Below are 19034 nucleotides of genomic sequence, written 5' to 3'. Positions count from 1 at the left end.
ATCATCAACAAGATCATGAACAGGTTACCATCTTGATTCCACTAGTACATCGTTGTAAGCCTTTAGGGGTCATTCAAGCATGCCCCACTTAAAACTAAGACTGTGGTTAACAGACAGCGTGTTCCCTGGTTTAATTGTGACATCAAAAATGCAATAAGATACAGACGAAAGCGGAAAGAAAGTGGCGCTCTTCTAAGTCTTTAATAGACTATCAGGCTTTCAAAACAGCACGTAATTATGCAACACACGTCATGAACGGTGCACGCCGTGAGTATTACACCCAGCTAATAGAGGAGAACAGTCAGACCAAAGGAAACTTTTCCAAACTGTGAGAACTCTCTTATGTGACTCTTCTGAAGTGTTATTTCCAGATGAGACACCCCCTGATGTTCTTGCTGCTAACTTTGGCAACTACTTCATTCAAAAGATTGATACAATCACTAGTTCTCTGCGTAGCTGTGACGGTATAACCATCAATGATCACCTTATTGATACTCACGAGGAGTTTGATGGAGAGCCACTCACTGCCTTTGAGCCAATCACGACAGACCAGCTTGCTCAGCTCATTAGAAACGCTCCTCAAAAGTCATGCCCTCTGGATCCTCTGCCTACATCTGTGCTACTCCAGGTGTTAGATGTTCTTTTGCCAGTAATCACCAGATTGATAAATTTATCTCTTCTATCTGGAACCTTTCCATCTGACTGGAAGCTCGCACTCGTACGGCCTCTACTTAAACCTGGCAAGCATGAAGTGGAATTCAAGAATTTTCGTCCGGTAAGCAATTTACGATATAGTCGCATGTAACCAAATGAAAAATCACATAGCTAAAAATGGACTGCACCTGAAGCTCCAGTCTGCATACAAACAGCACCATAGTACTGAATCTGCTCTCATAAAAGTGAAGAATGACATACTGATGTATATGGAAGAACAAAAGGTCACACTCTTAGTGCTATTAGACTTAAGTGCAGCATTTGATACAGTACAACATCATGTTCTTTTACATCGATTGATGTCAAGGTTTGGAGTAGTAGAAGATGCATTGAAATGGTTCACCTCGTATCTAACTAACAGATGTCAACGTATTGCTGTTAACGGAGGAATCTCAGATATCTTCAAAATCAAACATGGGGTACCACAAGGCAGCTGTCTTGGACCTCTCTTGTTCACAATATACACAAGCAAGCTGTTTGATATAGTGGAAAAACACCTTCCAAACGTTCACTGTTATGCTGACGATACGTAATTATATCTGGCTTTCACACCAGGTGAGGACGACAACGCAATCAATGCAATGCGTAGCTGCATCGATGACCTTCGTACCTGGATGGCTAACGATCATTTAAAGTTGAACGAGGATAAGACAGAGTTTCTATTAATTGGAACTAAACAGCAACTTTCAAAAGTTAACATCAACCGTATTACTGTAGGTAATGAAGTAATCAATTCTAAATCGTGCGTAAGAAACTTAGACGCGTGGTTTGATTCAACGCTAAGTATGTCTGCTCATATAAACAAGACCTGCGGCGCAGCTTTCTACCATCTACATAATATAAGTCGAATACGCAAGTTCTTAAGCAAAGATGATGCTATTACGCTTATTCATGCTTTTATAACATCACGTCTTGATTACTGCAACGGCCTATTGTATGGTCTTCCAGCGTGCCAGCTTAATAAAATGCAGCGCGTTTTTAACGCTGCCGCGAGACTTATTTGTTGCGCACCTCGTTATTGTCACATTACACCACTATTAGTTGATCTGCACTGGCTACCAGTGAAAGAACGTACGCTATTTAAGATATTGCTATTTGTTTTCAAAGCTATTAATGGTATCGCACCTGATTACATATCTGAGCTTATATCTAGCAACATAAAGGATAAGGGGAGTTATAACTTAAGATCTAGTAAAGGTTTATTACTTGCCCCATTTAATCGCAAGACCAGGAAAACATTGGGGGACAGGTCATTTGCTGTGGCGGCACCCGTTCTCTAGAACGCACTTCCCGCAGACCTTCGCGCCATTAAAGATGTTAGTTTGTTTAAGCGCCATCTTAAGACCCACCTTTTTAAATTAGCATTTTGATAGTTTTTTTAGTATTCATCAATATATTTATTCATCTTATTTGTAAATAGTTATATAGCTATATATATATTATATTATTATTGTAATGCGCGCATGATCATTGTATGGAAGGCGCGCACAATAAGTGATTAAATTATTATTATTATTATCATTATATTTTGCTAAGACATGGCACAGTGGTGCTAAACGGCCGCAGTCTTGTTGCTGAAGTAAACAGTCATGACGTATTTCCGGATCCAACTTGCATAGAAACTGCGGAAATATTGATTTTTTTAAATGTACAAAACGTATCCAGCTCATCCTGCAGCGAAAATACTTTCAATGACAAATTCTACTGTGTAGAAAACTGCAGGACAAAGCTGTACGTGCTAAACCTTTTAGTTTGAACCCGGAAGTAAATTCATTTAGCCCGCGAATGACGTCACTCTATACAGAACAATGAATTACCAAAAAAGGTAAGATGGCGTGATGTTGATACAACTGCAGCTTTCACTTTTTCTCGCGTCCTTTTCCAGAAAGTCCAATCAAGAATGGGTGTTGTTCGCTATTTCTTTCGATATTTCTTGCCCTAGAACTTTGAAAGTGATCTAATTATAACTTAACTATCTTAAGGCCGTCGACAGACAAAGTTTGGGGAGTTTTTAAGCATAGTTAAGAACCACGGTTAGATCCATGTTGCTTTGGTGGACTGATGTCGGACTGATAAAATAGCTCAATCGATGCTCAAGTCAAAAAGGACAAGAAGTGGATCATAGTCTTACTCTTTCAGGTAAGACAGTTATGACTTTCAGAAAATAAAAAACTTTTTCGTTTGCTTTTTTTATTTGACGATCATGCCTGATAAGAATTTTTTCATTATTTCTCCAACCAAGCCAAAAACTTTTTTCTGTTTTTTGTTTTTGTTTTTGTTCGTTTGCCCAAATTCCAAGAATTAGGTCCCGTCCACACTATGCCGGATAAATTTGAATCCGAATTTTTATTTATTCGGTTCCATTTCGAAAATTCGTTTTCGGTGAAGAATTGTTCCGGATTCGCCCGGACTGGTGTGGACGGTATAGTAGGCCTAACCGAATAAATAAAAATTCGGATTCCAATTTATCCGGCATAGTGTGGACGGGGCCTTAAATGGAAAGGGATTTTTAGGACGGCCCCTAAGGACATCTGCAAACTGAGGAGGCTGCTCAGAGGTGAGAGGCGAGCGTTTTACCAAGTAGAGTTAAAGTATCAAATGGTTAAATCAGTGCTAAAGTTCCTTATAATTAGTACAGATATAACGCAACCCAAGTTAGTTAAAGTTAGTTTGCTTCAAGGCAACCTTAGAATGCAGTTTTACAGACAACTTTGTGATTGACGGTGGGGTCAAGCATCAAACAAATAGACAAACATTCTGACATAAGAGGAAATTTGATGCTCTGATTGGCTAGCGGTAGCTAATGAAAGCGTTCTAAAAATAAATAATTCTGAGAAAACAAGACCCTGTAGTGGAGCAGGGTAGACTGTGATACCTGTGTGAGACAGTTTACGGCTTAGTCTCATCATTTTTCAAGAATCTGAGGTAATGTTAAATTAAGTAGCTAAGTTTCTAAAGACAGTGTACAATGAAAGCCATTTAGGTTAAAACGTTTATATATGCTACCATACGATGAAAGTCATTAACAATCTTAATTTCAATTCCAGTCCGACTTTTAGCATACGAGTATTTATGTAAGCCTGGTTCATACGAGCAACGCAAAAGCAAGGAATGTTCACATGTGCAACGCAAATGCAAGTAAATTAGGTTACGCATTCGCAGTAGTGCTTGTTTATAGTTCACACTTATTTCCTTGCGTTTGCGTTTACGTTGCTCGTGTGAACCAGGCACTTTCACTTCCGCCTCGACAGAAGAGAAACGTTTGCTTGTCGTAAACCTGGGTATTCTTTCCAAAGAGCAGCGTTAGATGTAGCCGTTAGATGTAACTTTCTTTTAAGGTTTCTTTGTGCGTATTTTTATAAGGTAAATCACTTTGCTCTTCAGTCAAAGAGGAGGTTGAACAGAACGCATGTGCATGTCATGGAGATGATCGTCAAACAAGTCGTCGTTTGCTAAACGTTTTTGGGTCCAAGGATAATCAAGAATTAGATTAGATCCTTCTTCGCCGGTAAGTGGGAATAAGTCATGCCGGTTATATATTTAAATTTTTTTGAAAGGCACTGTCGAAAGAGCCACATCTAATCTCGTCACTTCACGCTTTCGTTTAGGGCAAACCACCTCCCTTGGTAAACACGGCAAAATACAGTATATAGAAATCGAAAGCACTTTGACTTTCCGTAACTCCGCTCAACTTCGTTGAATTTTCAAAATTTAAACTTTTTTGAAAATAAATTTTCTTTGTTATTTATTACCCTTAACACTATGGATATTGGAAATGGCTACAAATCGAGAAAATAAGTTTTTCTAAGTGTCTAGATAAGGGCACCCGGGATCGATTTTTTAAAATCCTAGATACCCGGCAGCTTTTGATTTTCACGAAAAATCACATATAATAATAACTGTCAGGGATTCAAAGTCTTCTAACTTTGTTTAGAATAGGAAACCTTAATACCCTATTCACACCGAGGCTTAAACATGTTTTAACTAGTGGTTTAACTAAACAGGTTTGAAAAACTATCTACGAACACTGCACAATATTTGGTGAAATAATGTATGTAAACTATCCTTTGTCTTGCTCTAATAATATTTTACAAAGTTTCATTATATTTTAGGTTTCTAGTTTCTCAATTTTTTTCCTAATGAAAACATAGTTTAACTAAACACGTTTATGTGTGAATTCGGTATTAGACATTTGAGAGATACACATTCCCCGAGGTTCGGCGGCATATTAAGAGTAAAAACTCGCGAGTATAAAAACCTGTTAGCCTCAAATTTGTCATTTCAACCCCCCTAAGCGAGAACCTATTTAGCCTAAGAAATGAAAATTGCTGTGGGGTTGATTGAAAAATAGGCTGATTACCATTTTATCTTGTAGCTGGGTTTTATTTGTTTTTACATAAATAAGAACCTAGATAGCCTAAAGTTGTGTTAACCACCATTTAACAAGAACCTGTTTAGGCTAACTCTAAAATATGTAGGTTCTTACTTGCGGGTTCTTACTGTATAGCAGACGATGTCAAGTTGTGAGCTGACGGGAACCATTCTCAAAATACTAGATACCCGGCAGCTTTTGATTTTCATGAAAAATAACTGCATATTTGCTTTGGGTTCCTGTGTGCTAACCAGGTTTTGTTCCATCTCTCTCGACCCCAGGGTCCTGCATGTCATTCTTACTGCGCATGCTCGACAAAATGCCAGAGACTCTCGTGAGCTGTGATTGGTTAGAATATTTCTTGAAATAATTGATTCGAAACCCACACTAGCAATCACAAGGGCCCTTGCAATAAATGATAACAAATGCTTTGAAAATGGATGAAATGGCAAGTCAGCTGTAATTAGCTGCAATAAGTGAATTTTGTTACAGAGAAAAATTTAAAAAAAAAAGTTGATTAAGGAAGCACTTAGCTATAGTTTGAATTTGAAGATACACAGTATTAACCAGGGCCTGCAAGTTGCACGTAGGGTAGATAGTACTATTCGATGGATAAATCTTATCCAGTGGATAAAAATTTATTGGAAAACAGCATCGATTAGCGCTATCCATTCATCATTATACGCCGTCTGGGCCAATATTAAGCCGGATTGCTGGCTACTATGTGCTAGGGCTGCTCAGAGTCTCGGTTTTTTTTTCATTTATGCGCATGCACAGTAAGAATAACAGGACTTTGGTGTTGAAAATGGTGATGCATTAACATTGGAATCCCAGTGGAATGGCATAAAGCTATTTTATTCGTACTAATTTTCGCGGGCACTTATTTCGCGTAAAAGATACAGATTTAGTAAACCGTTTTGAAATTATTTATTGCATTATGATTTAAATAACAATTACCGTATATACCTATAACCCAGTTACTTATTGATTTATACAATTATAGAAGTGTATAAAACTACGCGTGTTTTAGTTTTTTGCGTAAACTTTTTTTCGCGGGTCTTTAATAGACCCGTTTCGAATTCAAAAATACTGCTGTGTTACTTGATTATAGACTTATTTGCTGAGGGTTAGCCTCGAGTTTGTGTAGAATATTCACGTGTTCCAGTCAAGGCCCGTCGAGTTATTGTATTGTTGAAGTTGAGCATTCTTTACTTTACCGTTGGTATTTGTGAATATTTAGACACTGATACGAGGTTAACCTTGAGTGAATGAGTCTGTAATCGAGGAACACAGCGGTAATTTGGAATTCGAAACTGGTCTATTTCGCGATTTTTTACGAATCGAGAAGATCGCGAAATTAAATCGTGAAAATTAGTTCGAATAAGGTATAGAACAGTCCATGTCTAGTAAAGCTGGATGAGAGCCATAATAATCTTTAAATAATTTTTTTTTTTTTGCACTGCGCTTGTATTTGTAGGTTGGAATTTACTTCTTTAAACCATAATTTCTTGTCAAGACTGCTCAGCTGACCGGCAAAATTCCTTGGAATGATTGTTTGACATAGAATGACATGAGAAATGCATGGACGTAATCCATAGCTTTAATAAGAATATTAAATACTCAACTGGATACTAGTCAAGAGATAAACTCTAAAGGGAATGTAGATGCCAGAGATTTGTCCAAGTAAAGTAAGGCATATTCAATTTGGGCCAAAACTGCTCTGTTTCATGCTGTACATTTTTCACCATGGCTGAAATTTGTGAGTCGATTTTCATTGATGAAGAATTTATTTTGGATGAAATTGATGGAACAGCTGCTTTGTTATATGCTGCTAAACATAACTACCAAAGGATAGTATTGAAATTAAAAGGTAGAGGGTTTGACCTCAACACAGCTGATGACGAGGGCAAAACTGCTGTGTTTCATGCTAACAAGAACCGCAGTATGGATACACTTTGTGAGTTGATTGCTTGTGATGCTCAGTTTAACTTGGATGAAATTGATGGAAAAGCTGTCTTGTTTCATGATGCTAAAAAGGACTTGCTTTGTGTACACCAATTACATTGGAAAGGCCTTGACCTCAACACAGCTGATGACGAGGGCAAAACTGCTGTGTTTCATGCTGACAAAAACCAATGTATGGGTGTACTTTGTGAGTTGATTGGTCGTGGTGCTCAGTTTAACTTGGATGAAATTGATGGAAAAGCTGTTTTGTTTTGTGCTGCTGAATATGACTTTGAAGAGGTAGTAACGCTATTATCTGATGCGGGCCTTGATCTTAACACGACTGATGACGAGGGCAAAACTGCTGTGTTTCATGCTAACAAGAACCAATGTATGGGTGCACTTTGTGAGTTGATTGGTTGTGGTGCTCAGTTTAACTTGGATGAAATTGATGGAAAAGCTGTCTTGTTTCATGCTGCTAAAAATGACCTGTTTCTTGGGGTAGTAACGCCATTATCAGATGCGGGCTTTGATCTCAACACAACTGATGACAATGGCAAAACTGCTGTGTTTCATGCTAACAAGAACCAATGTATGGGTGTACTTTGTAGGTTGATTGGTTGTGATGCTCAGTTTAAATTGGATGAAATTGATACAAAAGCTGTTTTGTTTTTGGCTGCTGAATATAACTTTGGAGAGGTATTACAGCCATTATCTAATGCGGGCTTTGATCTTAACACGACTGATGACGAGGGCAAAACTGCTGTGTTTTTTGCCGATGGCGAGATTTTGGACGACTTGATTGTGAATTATGAATTTTCCGCAAATTCAAGAGATCGTTATGGCAGAACTCCACTTTTCTATGCTGTAGGAGAATTTAATGCAACAAAAGCTCGGAATCTTATTAAGAATGGAGGCAATATTCAATTACAAGACAGCTGCAATGTAAGCATGTTTTCTTTCTTCGTCGAAAACTGCATAGTCACAAACAGCAGTGTAGAATCTATGCTACGTAAGTCTACTGAGATATTTCAAAAACCGCAACATCTGAAAGCGTTGGCTCTCGCAACGTTGGACATACTCTATTGTCAAGCTCCTCTGTCAGTGTTGTCTGACAATGGTTCTCCTCATTTGCCAAAGCCAAACATATTTTTTAACAAAACAAATGTTTTAGATGTTTTGACTTTCGCTCGAGATCGATGTTCAAGTCAGTATGGGAAAATGGCCATTGACAAGATTAGGTCATTGATAAACGCAGGCCAAAACATGATTGATGTGCCGTCTATTCTTTTCTTGCTCAACAAACTGGGTGCCAATCCCATGGCTGCTGATTCAAATGGAAATACAGCTCTTCACTATGTGACCATTCTACCACTTTTGGGCGTAACACAAGTAACCGTCATGAGTATATGCAAGAAGCTCAAGGAGTTTGGGGCGATATTCAGTGTGAAAAACCACCAACGTCAGTCGCCTTTATTGTTTTGTTTGTCATCGGATATCTGGAAAGATGTTTGTAGAAACAACAAATGGCAGTCGATTAGGGGATTGGAAGAAGTCTGTAAATTTTTGTTGAGCAATGGATGTAGTATCAACGACACATCACAGAACGGCGAGTCGGTTTTTCATCGGATAATCTTGCTTATCCACCAGAGTCTCCGCGAACTAAATGATGAAGCCTCAATAAAGGATGTTTCAAGGGTATTCATCGAAGTTTTGAAGGTACTAACGTCTACAAAAGAAGCTGTGAACAACACTGATAATCAGTTAAACTCACCACTGCACCTTTGGGCATCCATTGCATTAAAATCGCCTCAAGATTACGCAAGCTGTGAAACTGAAGACTACAAGACGTCGTTTGAGGACATTTTACAAAAAAGTTTGCGCCATCTTTTGAAATGTGGAGCAGTACTCAACCCGCGAAATGCGAACGAAGAAACTCCCTTGCATCTGTGCAAAACATGGACCGCTGTGAAGTTGTTGTTAGGTGCTGGAGCAAACCCAAAGCATGTGGATTCATCAGGGTGTTCACCTCTCCTTGTTGCAGCTAAGCTGGAAAACTTTCGTTTAAAATCGGATTATTTTTATCCTGATGTTACAGAAGACCCAGAAGCCTTTTGGAGAAGTGCTCTCGAAAGAGGACTTGATCCATGGACAGCTGACAAGCAGGACGAGTCTGTTTTGAGTGTTCTCATTCGAACAGGAGCTTTTATTCTTGCTCGAACGTTGCTTGAAGTTACTTGCAAGGAAAACTACGCTACGAATGAAGTCAAGCTTTCGTTTTTAAACGTCATTTGTAAAGATAAATCTGGTCATACACATTGGAAGACCAAGTTGGTGGAAGTCATCCTTGAATCAGCTAATAAAAGTAATCTTTCTTTGGATTCACCACTTCGTCTTTGCTGTGAAAACATTAAAAATGAGAAGCCAGATTCTTTTCAGCAAAATCAAAAAGACGAGCCAAGCAATGGTGATGGGCAACCACCCTCAAATAAAAGAAGAAAAGATAGGTCATCAAAGAGTGAGGAAGAAAAAGAAGAGCCAAGCAATAGTGATGGGCAACCACCCTCAAAGAAAAGAAGAAAAGATAGGTCATCAAAGAGTGAGGAAGAAAAAGAAGAGCCAAAGGAAGAACAAGTGACTAATGATTCTGTTCACTGTGAAATTGCGAAGCAGCTTCTTTTGTATGACTCGTCTTCTGGGACGTCTTGCCTCGACATTGCAGAAGGTTGCCCCTATCTTGAAGATCTTCTGACGAAACCCATAGAAATCAATGAAAGTCCAATTCGTATTCCTTGGTCCGCCGTTTCTAAGAAATATAACGGCATACTGGCCAAAGTTGCTAGGCGACAAGAGTTTAAAATGGTGGATCAAATTTGGTACCACACAGACCCCATAGGAAGGGGATCGTTTGGTGATATTTTTGCTGGAATCAATGAGAAGGATGGAAGAGAAGTGGCTATAAAACGCATCGTAAAATCGCGTATGCAGCAACCACAAGACAAGCGAGAAATATCACATCTCACCGCTCTTGCTGACTGTGAACAAGTTGTTCGTTATTTATCCTTCTTTGAAGATAAAGAGTTTTCATACATAGCTTTGGAACTGATGGAGGGAAATCTGCAGGAGTATCTTAATGGATCCATAACTGTTGCCACCCAATCCACTCTTCTCTGTAGAGATGTAGTTATGGGGTTAAAGTTTTTACATGAAAAAAAGGTCCTTCATCGCGACCTCAAGCCTCAAAATATTCTTTATAAACGTCATCCAAAACATGTGTGTTTAAAAATTGCAGACTTTGGTTTAAGCCGTACTATTGATAGTGTGTCTACCACAGTGTATGGTACGAATGCTGGTACTAGATGTTGGATTGCTCCCGAAGTATTTAAGTCCAAGACGAACAAAGTCGACAAAAAATGTTTTAATCCAGCATCAGACATGTTTTCGTGTGGACTGATCCTTCACTACATCCTTTCGGGTCAAAAACACCCATTTAATCCCACTAATTGTGCAAATAAAAGTGAACTGCAAGTTGCTATGGAAACAGAAGCCAACATCTTGAATGACAGAATGGAAGGATGGGATAACGCTATTTCTCCTGAAGCCACTCACCTGCTAAAGAGGATGCTTCAAAGCAATGAAGGGAATCGGCCAAGTGCAGAAGATGCACTAGAACATCCTTTGTTCTGGACAAATGCAAAGAAGAAGGATTTCCTAGCAGCTGTTGGTAATCAGACAGAATTCCAGTGTCCACGTTCAAAGAGGAAGTTACCTTTGACCCTAGTCGAGACAGATCTAGATCTGAGATTCTGTACCATAAGTAGGCATGAAAGGTGGAATGGTTCTGGGTATCTGCACATGCCCAATATTTACACTAGCATGATAGCAGGAAAAGGGAGAAAGAAATACGGCACCTCGTCTGCAGTGGAGTTACTACGTTTCATACGAAATGTATACGAACACTACCAAGAGAAAACGTTTACGTTTGTGCCAGTAGTAACAATTGAACAGTTGCTGTTTGACGACTTCGTGTTTCTGGGATATTTTCCTGCTCTTGTGATTGAAGTCTACAAGGTTGTAACCACTCATGGCTGGGACCAGACAAGAGAGGATATCAAATCCACCATGAACAAGAAGTAACAAGGTAAAGTAAATATGCATAAAAACTGACTTTCAAGTTGTCCAGTTATTAACATGTATCATTTTCAAACCTATAGACTGATTAGTTTTGATCTTTTTGATTGATTTTTTTACGCATGCAATTATTATTTGAAGTTGTTAATACATTTTCTTTTAAAAACGTTACTCGTACATGGATTGAAATATAAGAACACAACTGGTATTGAAGCCGATTAGTCATTATAGTCCGTACGATGTTTTCAACTGATCACGCAGTTAGAGTGAAGCCATTAATTTAACCCGAAAAATGCTAGTCAGCGTGTGATAGTCAAATAGATACAAAACAAAACAACAATGGAATTAGTGTCTACGAATGTGTATTCGTCTAATTTCGCGGGCTTTGTGACTTCACTCTATACGATAGCTTTTCCAGTAGGAGTCTTTTAGAGAATTTTACTGTTAGTTTTTTGGGAGGGAGAAGGCAAACTTAACCTTAGGAAAAAACAATCACAGTACGAAAATATGACTAACCAAAAAAATGAAACAAACCAAAGAAAAAGACTTAACGAATGAAAAAAATAAAACACGAAAAAATGAAATAAAAATTAGAAAGCAAAAAAATATATAAACAAAACGGAACAAAACAAAACAACAAATAAAAAACAGAGAAGAAATCAAAAAGAAACGAAACTGTAAAATGAAGCAAATTTTAAAATACAAAGTGAATTTCAAACAAAACAAAACAAAAAACTGATAACAAGCAAGCAGACAATTGTACTCTCCAACTTTAGTCCTTACTAACACTCATTCTTAGTTAACGGGACCATTTGATGTCGCACATTAATAGATCACTATCTTTTCGTGTATATTTTTTAATTCTAGTGGTTTGCGATTTATTTGAAGAGTTTTAGGCTTACGGCCACACCTAAAAACGGATTTTGCACACGTTCCGCAGCGAGGGGCAATTTTCTTGACCCTCGAACATTGTAAGAGTGGACGGAAATGAATGTCGCACGGGATAAAATTAAAATTTAAACTTAAAAAAAAAAACAATTCCTAGCTTTTTGTTACTTCTAGTTTTTAATGCAATTGAAGGTTCATATGTAGGTTATCGTTTGAGCTATCAAGATTGAGGATGGAGCCTGGTCTCTTAACACACCGGCCCTTGACATTGGAGTCGCATGAATTTTGGTCGTTTACGTTACCAAATGTTAAAATGTCTAAAAAAAATTAAGTCAAAATGATTGCCCAAACTTAAACCGTATTTTAAACGCCTTTATCTGTTATATATCCAATAGGATGAAGAATGTTTTCAATGAAAGAAACGATCTAAGTATATTTCAGCCCATTGCCACTTCGGTTACCCCTATTTTCTACTGGAAGTCATTTACGTTACGCTGGTCAAGGTCATATACAAGGCACTCAAAAGCTGAATTAACTGATATCAATGGCGTTACACTGCAAACAAACCTTGTGTTATCCAAACGTGATAGTATTACTTTGAAGTGATAACAGCTTTTTGAGGAAGTTGGTTGACAGTTACCAGTGTCACATTACGTTACCGTAACGTAAATGACCATAGAGTTTGCTTATCATATTAAAGTTGGTTAATGGACCACACACAAGCAAGATGACATAACTAATTAGAAAGGATTATTTTGCTTGGGTATCATATCATTTGTTAACGAGTTACTAAACACATTTGAAGTCTTTTCTTCGTCACCCTTTGCGATTGCAACATAAGGCTTGTCCTCTCAATCTACAAAACTTCGACTTTCTACGGTTCAGGCTGCTTATTTCAGGTAAGAAGCTAGATATATATGTTATTTAGTGACAGTGAAATGTCCAGGAGGAGTCTGGCTGTATATGCATTGCCTATTTCATAGTGATCCATGTTCACAGGGTGTTCTAGCACGTGTCTTTCGTGTGGTAACGTAAACGAATTGTCCGGTAACGTAAATGAACTTTTGTGTATGGGAGTGAAAATAAGGCATATGGTTGGCCCCTCTGTTAAGATATCAAAATAATTATATCTTAGTTTGGTGGCTTCCATTTCCATTTACCATACTGAAGAGTTTGGGGTTCCAGCAAGATGGAATTATTTCGAGGCTGGGCATGGAAAAGGTCCGTGTGATGGTGTGGGTGGAGCAGCCAAGAGGATGGCTGATGAAGCAGTAAGATCTGGAAAAGTGGCCATCGAAGATGCCCAAGGCTTCTTTGCTTGGGCTACTCAAGCAGAGAGCACCACAAGTGTTAAATATATGTTCTACTCCAAAGCTGATTTTGAAGAAGCCAGTGCAAAGCTGGAAAGGTACAGTGATGCGCAGCCGGTCCCGGGTACAATGACTCTTCATGCAGTTGCAGCTGTGGCACCTCACAAAGTTATCACCAGAACCACTTCTTGCTACTGCGATAGCTGTTTAGCGAATCCTCAAGACAGCCAGTGTTCTTGGAAAGCAGCCATTCTACGACAGCCTAGCACGTCAAGTGTTCACAACGAGCTTGTGGTGAAGATCGATGATTTTGTTGCAGCCTCATATGACGGAGAATGGTACATTGGCAAAGTGCAGGAAGTGGATGCAAATGACGGCGAGCTGTTGTTAACCTTCATGACAAGGAGTGGAAAGAACCCCCAAGCATTAAGTTTTCGATGGCCAACCCGAGAAGATGTACTGTGGGTCCCAAGAGCTTCTATAATATGTGTTATAGAGCAACCCACACAGATCGGCAAGACTCGCAAGTCCTACCGTCTGTCCTCTGCAACACTTGAACTCATCGAGACACGCTTCCGTCTTCCTTAAAACGTTTATATTATATGAGGTCGTTTGTTACAATTTAATAACAAATATCGTTTTTAGGGGGAATATAAATCATAGAAGTCATTACAAAAGTAATTCATGTTAACATAATCAAGTGTTCTTCTCAAGTAAACCTGTTGCGTTTTGCTATTGATCATATGGTCATTTACGTTACTTAAAATAGGAAACATGTAAGTTAGTTTAATAGTCAAACAGCTGTTTATTACATCTTATAATCTTCTAGAGTCGTGCGTTTTTTCATAATGAACGCAGTTTGAAATCCATATGTGTGCATACGAGCATATGTCGTTTACGTTACGTCAGGGGTCATTTACGTTACCAAGATACAATTCAAGCCTCTACTTTATTATAGCGTCTGATCAAAACCATCCTACTTTTATTTGAATTATTGACGTTTTAGACAAAATTACGCATCGAGATTGAATCTTAACTCCTCTGGAAGTTGAGATTAGGGAAAAAATATGGAAGGACATTCAATTATCTGTAAATCGTACAAGAAATTTTCAACAGCATTTGTGATTTTTTTCCATTTTTAAGAGGAGTTCAAGCTGTTGTATATTGTTTTCTGTTACTGACATCATAGAGTTACAAATAAAACAATAAAATGAAACCAAAATTAACGAAAACACTACCTTGGACTTGTATATTTAAAACCAGGGGTTAGAAAACTTTCCTTCTCCTAAGAGACAAGAAGGTTGTATGAAAACAGATGCAACTTTTTTTCTTTTGTAGATATAGATGAACAATTTTGAAAAATGCATTTTTAGATAGTATACATTAATATAAGGCTATTTTCGAGTCGTTCCAGCATACTTCATTTTTCAATCTATTTTAAGTCGACTTGGTCCCGTTAACTAAGAATGAGTGACTAAGTTGTTCTTGTAAATTATCTTAGGTTGTGTGGAACAAACAGCAGCGATTATAAATCATCACACAGGGGATTGCTGTTAACGCTGTCACCTGATGATATGGTAGTACACTGCTACAAGTTGGATGGTACTGATACAACCTAGAGGAGAGATTGCACATAATGTCAATAATCATAAGATAAGACTGATGATATGTTAGTACACTGCTACAAGTTGGATGGTACTGATACAACCTAGAGGACAGATTGCACATAATGTCAATAATCATAAGATAAGACTGATGATATGGTAGTACACTGCTACAAGTTGGATGGTACTGATACAACCTAGAGGACAGATTGCACATAATGTCAATAATCAAAAGATAAGACTGATGATATGTTAGTACACTGCTACAAGTTGGATGGTACTGATACAACCTAGAGGACAGATTGCACATAATGTCAATAATCATAAGATAAGACTGATGATATGGTAGTACACTGCCACAAGTTGGATGGTACTGATACAACCTAGAGGACAGATTGCACATAATGTCAATGATCAAAAGATAAGCCTGATGATATGTTAGTACACTGCTACAAGTTGGATGGTACTGATACAACCTAGAGGACAGATTGCACATAATGTCAATAATCAAAAGATAAGACTGATGATATGTTAGTACACTGCCACAAGTTGGATGGTACTGATACAACCTAGAGGACAGATTGCACATAATGTCAATAATCATAAGATAAGACTGATGATATAGTAGTACACTGCTACAAGTTGGATGGTACTGATACAACCTAGAGGACAGATTGCACATAATGTCAATAATCATAAGATAAGACTGATGATATGTTAGTACACTGCCACAAGTTGGATGGTACTGATACAACCTAGAGGACAGATTGCACATAATGTCAATAATCATAAGATAAGACTGATGATATAGTAGTACACTGCCACAAGTTGGATGGTACTGATACAACCTAGAGGACAGATTGCACATAATGTCAATAATCATAAGATAAGACTGATGATATAGTAGTACACTGCCACAAGTTGGATGGTACTGATACAACCTAGAGGACAGATTGCACATAATGTCAATAATCATAAGATAAGACTGATGATATGGTAGTACACTGCTACAAGTTGGATGGTACTGATACAACCTAGAGGACAGATTGCACATAATGTCAATAATCATAAGATAAGACTGATGATATGTTAGTACACTGCCACAAGTTGGATGGTACTGATACAACCTAGAGGAGAGATTGCACATAATGTTAATAATCATAAGATAAGACTGATGATATGTTAGTACACTGCCACAAGTTGGATGGTACTGATACAACCTAGAGGACAGATTGCACATAATGTCAATAATCAAAAGATAAGACTGGTGATATGTTAGTACACTGCTACAAGTTGGATGGTACTGATACAACCTAGAGGACAGATTGCACATAATGACAATAATCAAAAGATAAGACTGATGATATGTTAGTACACTGCCACAAGTTGGATGGTACTGATACAACCTAGAGGACAGATTGCACATAATGTCAATAATCATAAGATAAGACTGATGATATGGTAGTACACTGCCACAAGTTGGATGGTACTGATACAACCTAGAGGACAGATTGCACATAATGTCAATAATCAAAAGATAAGACTGGTTTTCACTACCAATGAAAGTGAATTAATTAATTAGTTAATTAATGTTTGCTAATTATTCTGTGGTTTACAATTAGTTTTGTTATACCTTTTTTATAGAAAATTACAGTATAGAACAATTGTAGTTATTTAAAGATTGTACAGGAATTCATCATTATTATCATCATCATTAATACCATCACCATCATCATCATCACAATCATCATCACCACCCTTTATCACCACTATCGTCATAATCATCACCATCATCAACATCTTTATCATAACCATCATCAACATCATCATCATCAACATTACCATCACCAACATCAATTACATCATCACCATCACCATCATTATCACCACCCTTTACCACCACCAACGTCATTATCATCACCATCATCATCAACAGGTTATAATTTTTAATATCAACTATTATATTGTAGAGAGCCTTTATACTTTACTAAGGTATGGCACAGTGGTGCTAATAATAGACATTACTGGCTGATGTAAAAGGTTACAGTAGTAATAGATATTACCATTATCCACTATTATATTGTAGACTGCCTTTATACTTTACTAAGGTATGGCACAGTGGTGCTAATAATAGACATTACTGGCTGATCGATGTAAAAGGTTACAGTAGTAATAGATATTACCAATATTCACTAGTATATTGTAGAGAGCCTTTATACTTTACTAAGGTATGGCACAGTGGTGCTAATAATAATCATTACTGGCTGATGTAAAAGGTTACAGTAGTAATAGATATTACCATTATCCACTAGTATATTGTAGACAGCCTTTATACTTTACTAAGGTATGGCACAGTGGTGCTAATAATAATCATTACTGGCTGATGTAAAAGGTTACAGTAGTAATAGATATTACCAGTATCCACTAGTATATTGTAGAGAGCCTTTATACTTTACGAATGTATGGCACAGTGGTGCATGCTAATAATAGACATTACTGGCTGATGTAATGAAAGGTTACAGTAGTAATAGATATTACCATTATTCACTAGTATATTGTAGACAGCCTTTATACTTTACTAAGGTATGGCACAGTGGTGCTAATAATAGACATTACTGGCTGATGTAAAAGGTTACAGTAGTAATAGATATTACCATTATCCACTATTATATTGTAGACAGCCTTTATACTTTACTAAGGTATGGCACAGTGGTGCTAATAATAGACATTGCTGGCTGATGTAAAAGGTTACAGTAGTAATAGATATTACCATTATCCACTATTATATTGTAGACAGCCTTTATACTTTACTAAGGTATGGCACAGTGGTGCATGCTAATAATAGACATTACTGGCTGATGTAATGAAAGGTTACAGTAGTAATAGATATTACCAATATCCACTAGTATATTGTAGACAGCCTTTATACTTTACTAAGGTATGGCACAGTGGTGCTAATAATAGACATTACTGGCTGATGTAAAAGGTTACAGTAGTAATAGATATTACCATTATTCACTAGTATATTGTAGAGAGCCCTTATACTTTACTAAGGTATGGCACAGTGGTGCTAATAATAGACATTACTGGCTGATGTAATGAAAGGTTACAATAGTAATAGATATTACCATTATTCACTAGTATATTGTAGAGAGCCTTTATACTTTACTAAGGTATGGCACAGTGGTGCTAATAATAGACATTACTGGCTGATGTAAAAGGTTACAGTAGTAATAGACATTACCATTATCCACTAGTATATTGTAGAGAGCCTTTATACTTTACTAGGGTATGGCACAGTGGTGCTAATAATAATAATAATCATTACTTACAGTAGTAATAGATATTACCATTATCCACTAGTATATTGTAGACAGCCTTTATACTTTACTAAGGTATGGCACAGTGGTGCGTGCTAATAATAATCATTACTGGCTGATGTAAAAGGTTACAGTAGTAATAGATATTACCATTATTCACTATTATATTGTAGACAGCCTTTATACTTTACTAAGGTATGGCACAGTGGTGCTGATAATAATAATCATTACTGGCTGCTGTAAAAGGTTACAGTAGTAATAGACATTACCATTATCTACTAGTAGAGTTAAGGCATTTAACCCATGATCATAAAAAATACTAGTCAACGTGTAATAGTCAAATAGACACAAAAGAAAACAATGGAATTAGGGTCTACTAAAGTGTATAAGTCTAGTAATATCTATTGCATGGGTTTAGTGACTTCACTCTAGTCATATAGACACAAATGAAAACAATGGAATTAGGGCGGTCTACTAATGTGTATTAGTCTAATATCTATTGCACGTGTTTAGTGACTTCATTCTATACGATAGCTTTTCCAGTAGGAGTCTTTCAGAGTATTTTACTGTTAGTCTTTTGGGAGGGAATGCGGTAAGACATAACAGTCGTAAATGAGGTAAGATAAAAGTATTATGCTTTATAGTTAATAGAAATTAATTATATTAAATATATGACGTAGAACGACAAGTGCCTTTTTCCGTCGGTATTCAGTGGCCGGATACAGTGAGGGATTTATCGGGAGGGGGGCGG

At 37.4% G+C, this 19034-nt stretch overlaps 3 protein-coding genes across 11 annotated transcripts; all 3 read left to right on the top strand.

Moving 5' to 3' along the window:
- Nucleotides 1-1328: 1328 nt before the first annotated feature.
- On the top strand, nt 1329-1994 carry LOC148906115 (uncharacterized). Its single transcript, XM_089039396.1, has one exon. The coding sequence runs from the start codon at nt 1329-1331 to the stop codon at nt 1992-1994; it is 666 nt and encodes a 221-aa protein (XP_088895522.1).
- Nucleotides 1995-2582: 588 nt separating this feature from the next.
- Nucleotides 2583-18971, top strand: LOC116301485 (uncharacterized). 9 transcript variants are annotated; one of them, XR_016121605.1, is made up of 5 exons: nt 2583-2853; nt 4099-4222; nt 6564-11171; nt 12445-12948; nt 14861-18971. XR_016121605.1 is itself a non-coding variant. In XM_089039473.1 (5 exons), the coding sequence occupies exon 4, from the start codon at nt 6833-6835 to the stop codon at nt 11165-11167; it is 4335 nt and encodes a 1444-aa protein (XP_088895599.1). In that variant the 5' UTR covers nt 2583-2853; nt 4099-4222; nt 4719-4765; nt 6564-6832; the 3' UTR covers nt 11168-11171; nt 14861-18971. The 9 variants fall into 9 exon arrangements, 8 of the variants coding, with proteins under 8 accessions (XP_088895599.1, XP_088895596.1, XP_088895595.1 ...); XM_089039473.1 differs by lacking the exon at nt 12445-12948 and adding an exon at nt 4719-4765; XM_089039470.1 differs by lacking the exon at nt 12445-12948 and adding an exon at nt 3228-3271.
- LOC148906114 (uncharacterized) lies at nt 13306-18971 on the top strand. Its single transcript, XM_089039476.1, has one exon. The coding sequence runs from the start codon at nt 13306-13308 to the stop codon at nt 13945-13947; it is 642 nt and encodes a 213-aa protein (XP_088895602.1). The 3' UTR covers nt 13948-18971.
- Nucleotides 18972-19034: the final 63 nt, after the last annotated feature.

Source organism: Actinia tenebrosa, unplaced genomic scaffold, assembly GCF_029948245.1.
Source record: "Actinia tenebrosa isolate PJP-AT-01 unplaced genomic scaffold, QUT_ActTen_1.0 PGA_scaffold6__47_contigs__length_16458017, whole genome shotgun sequence".
In the NCBI taxonomy this organism is placed as follows: domain Eukaryota; kingdom Metazoa; phylum Cnidaria; class Anthozoa; order Actiniaria; family Actiniidae; genus Actinia; species Actinia tenebrosa.
The sequence above is the reverse complement of the archived record's forward strand: the minus strand, read 5'-3'. Positions and strand labels throughout refer to the sequence as shown.

Bases quoted from the DNA above. Each gene is read 5' to 3' on its own strand.
- LOC148906115 (XM_089039396.1), top strand. From the start codon at position 1,329: ATGGCTAACGATCATTTAAAGTTGAACGAGGATAAGACAGAGTTTCTA.
- LOC116301485 (XM_089039474.1), top strand. From the start codon at position 6,833: ATGGCTGAAATTTGTGAGTCGATTTTCATTGATGAAGAATTTATTTTG.
- LOC148906114 (XM_089039476.1), top strand. From the start codon at position 13,306: ATGGCTGATGAAGCAGTAAGATCTGGAAAAGTGGCCATCGAAGATGCC.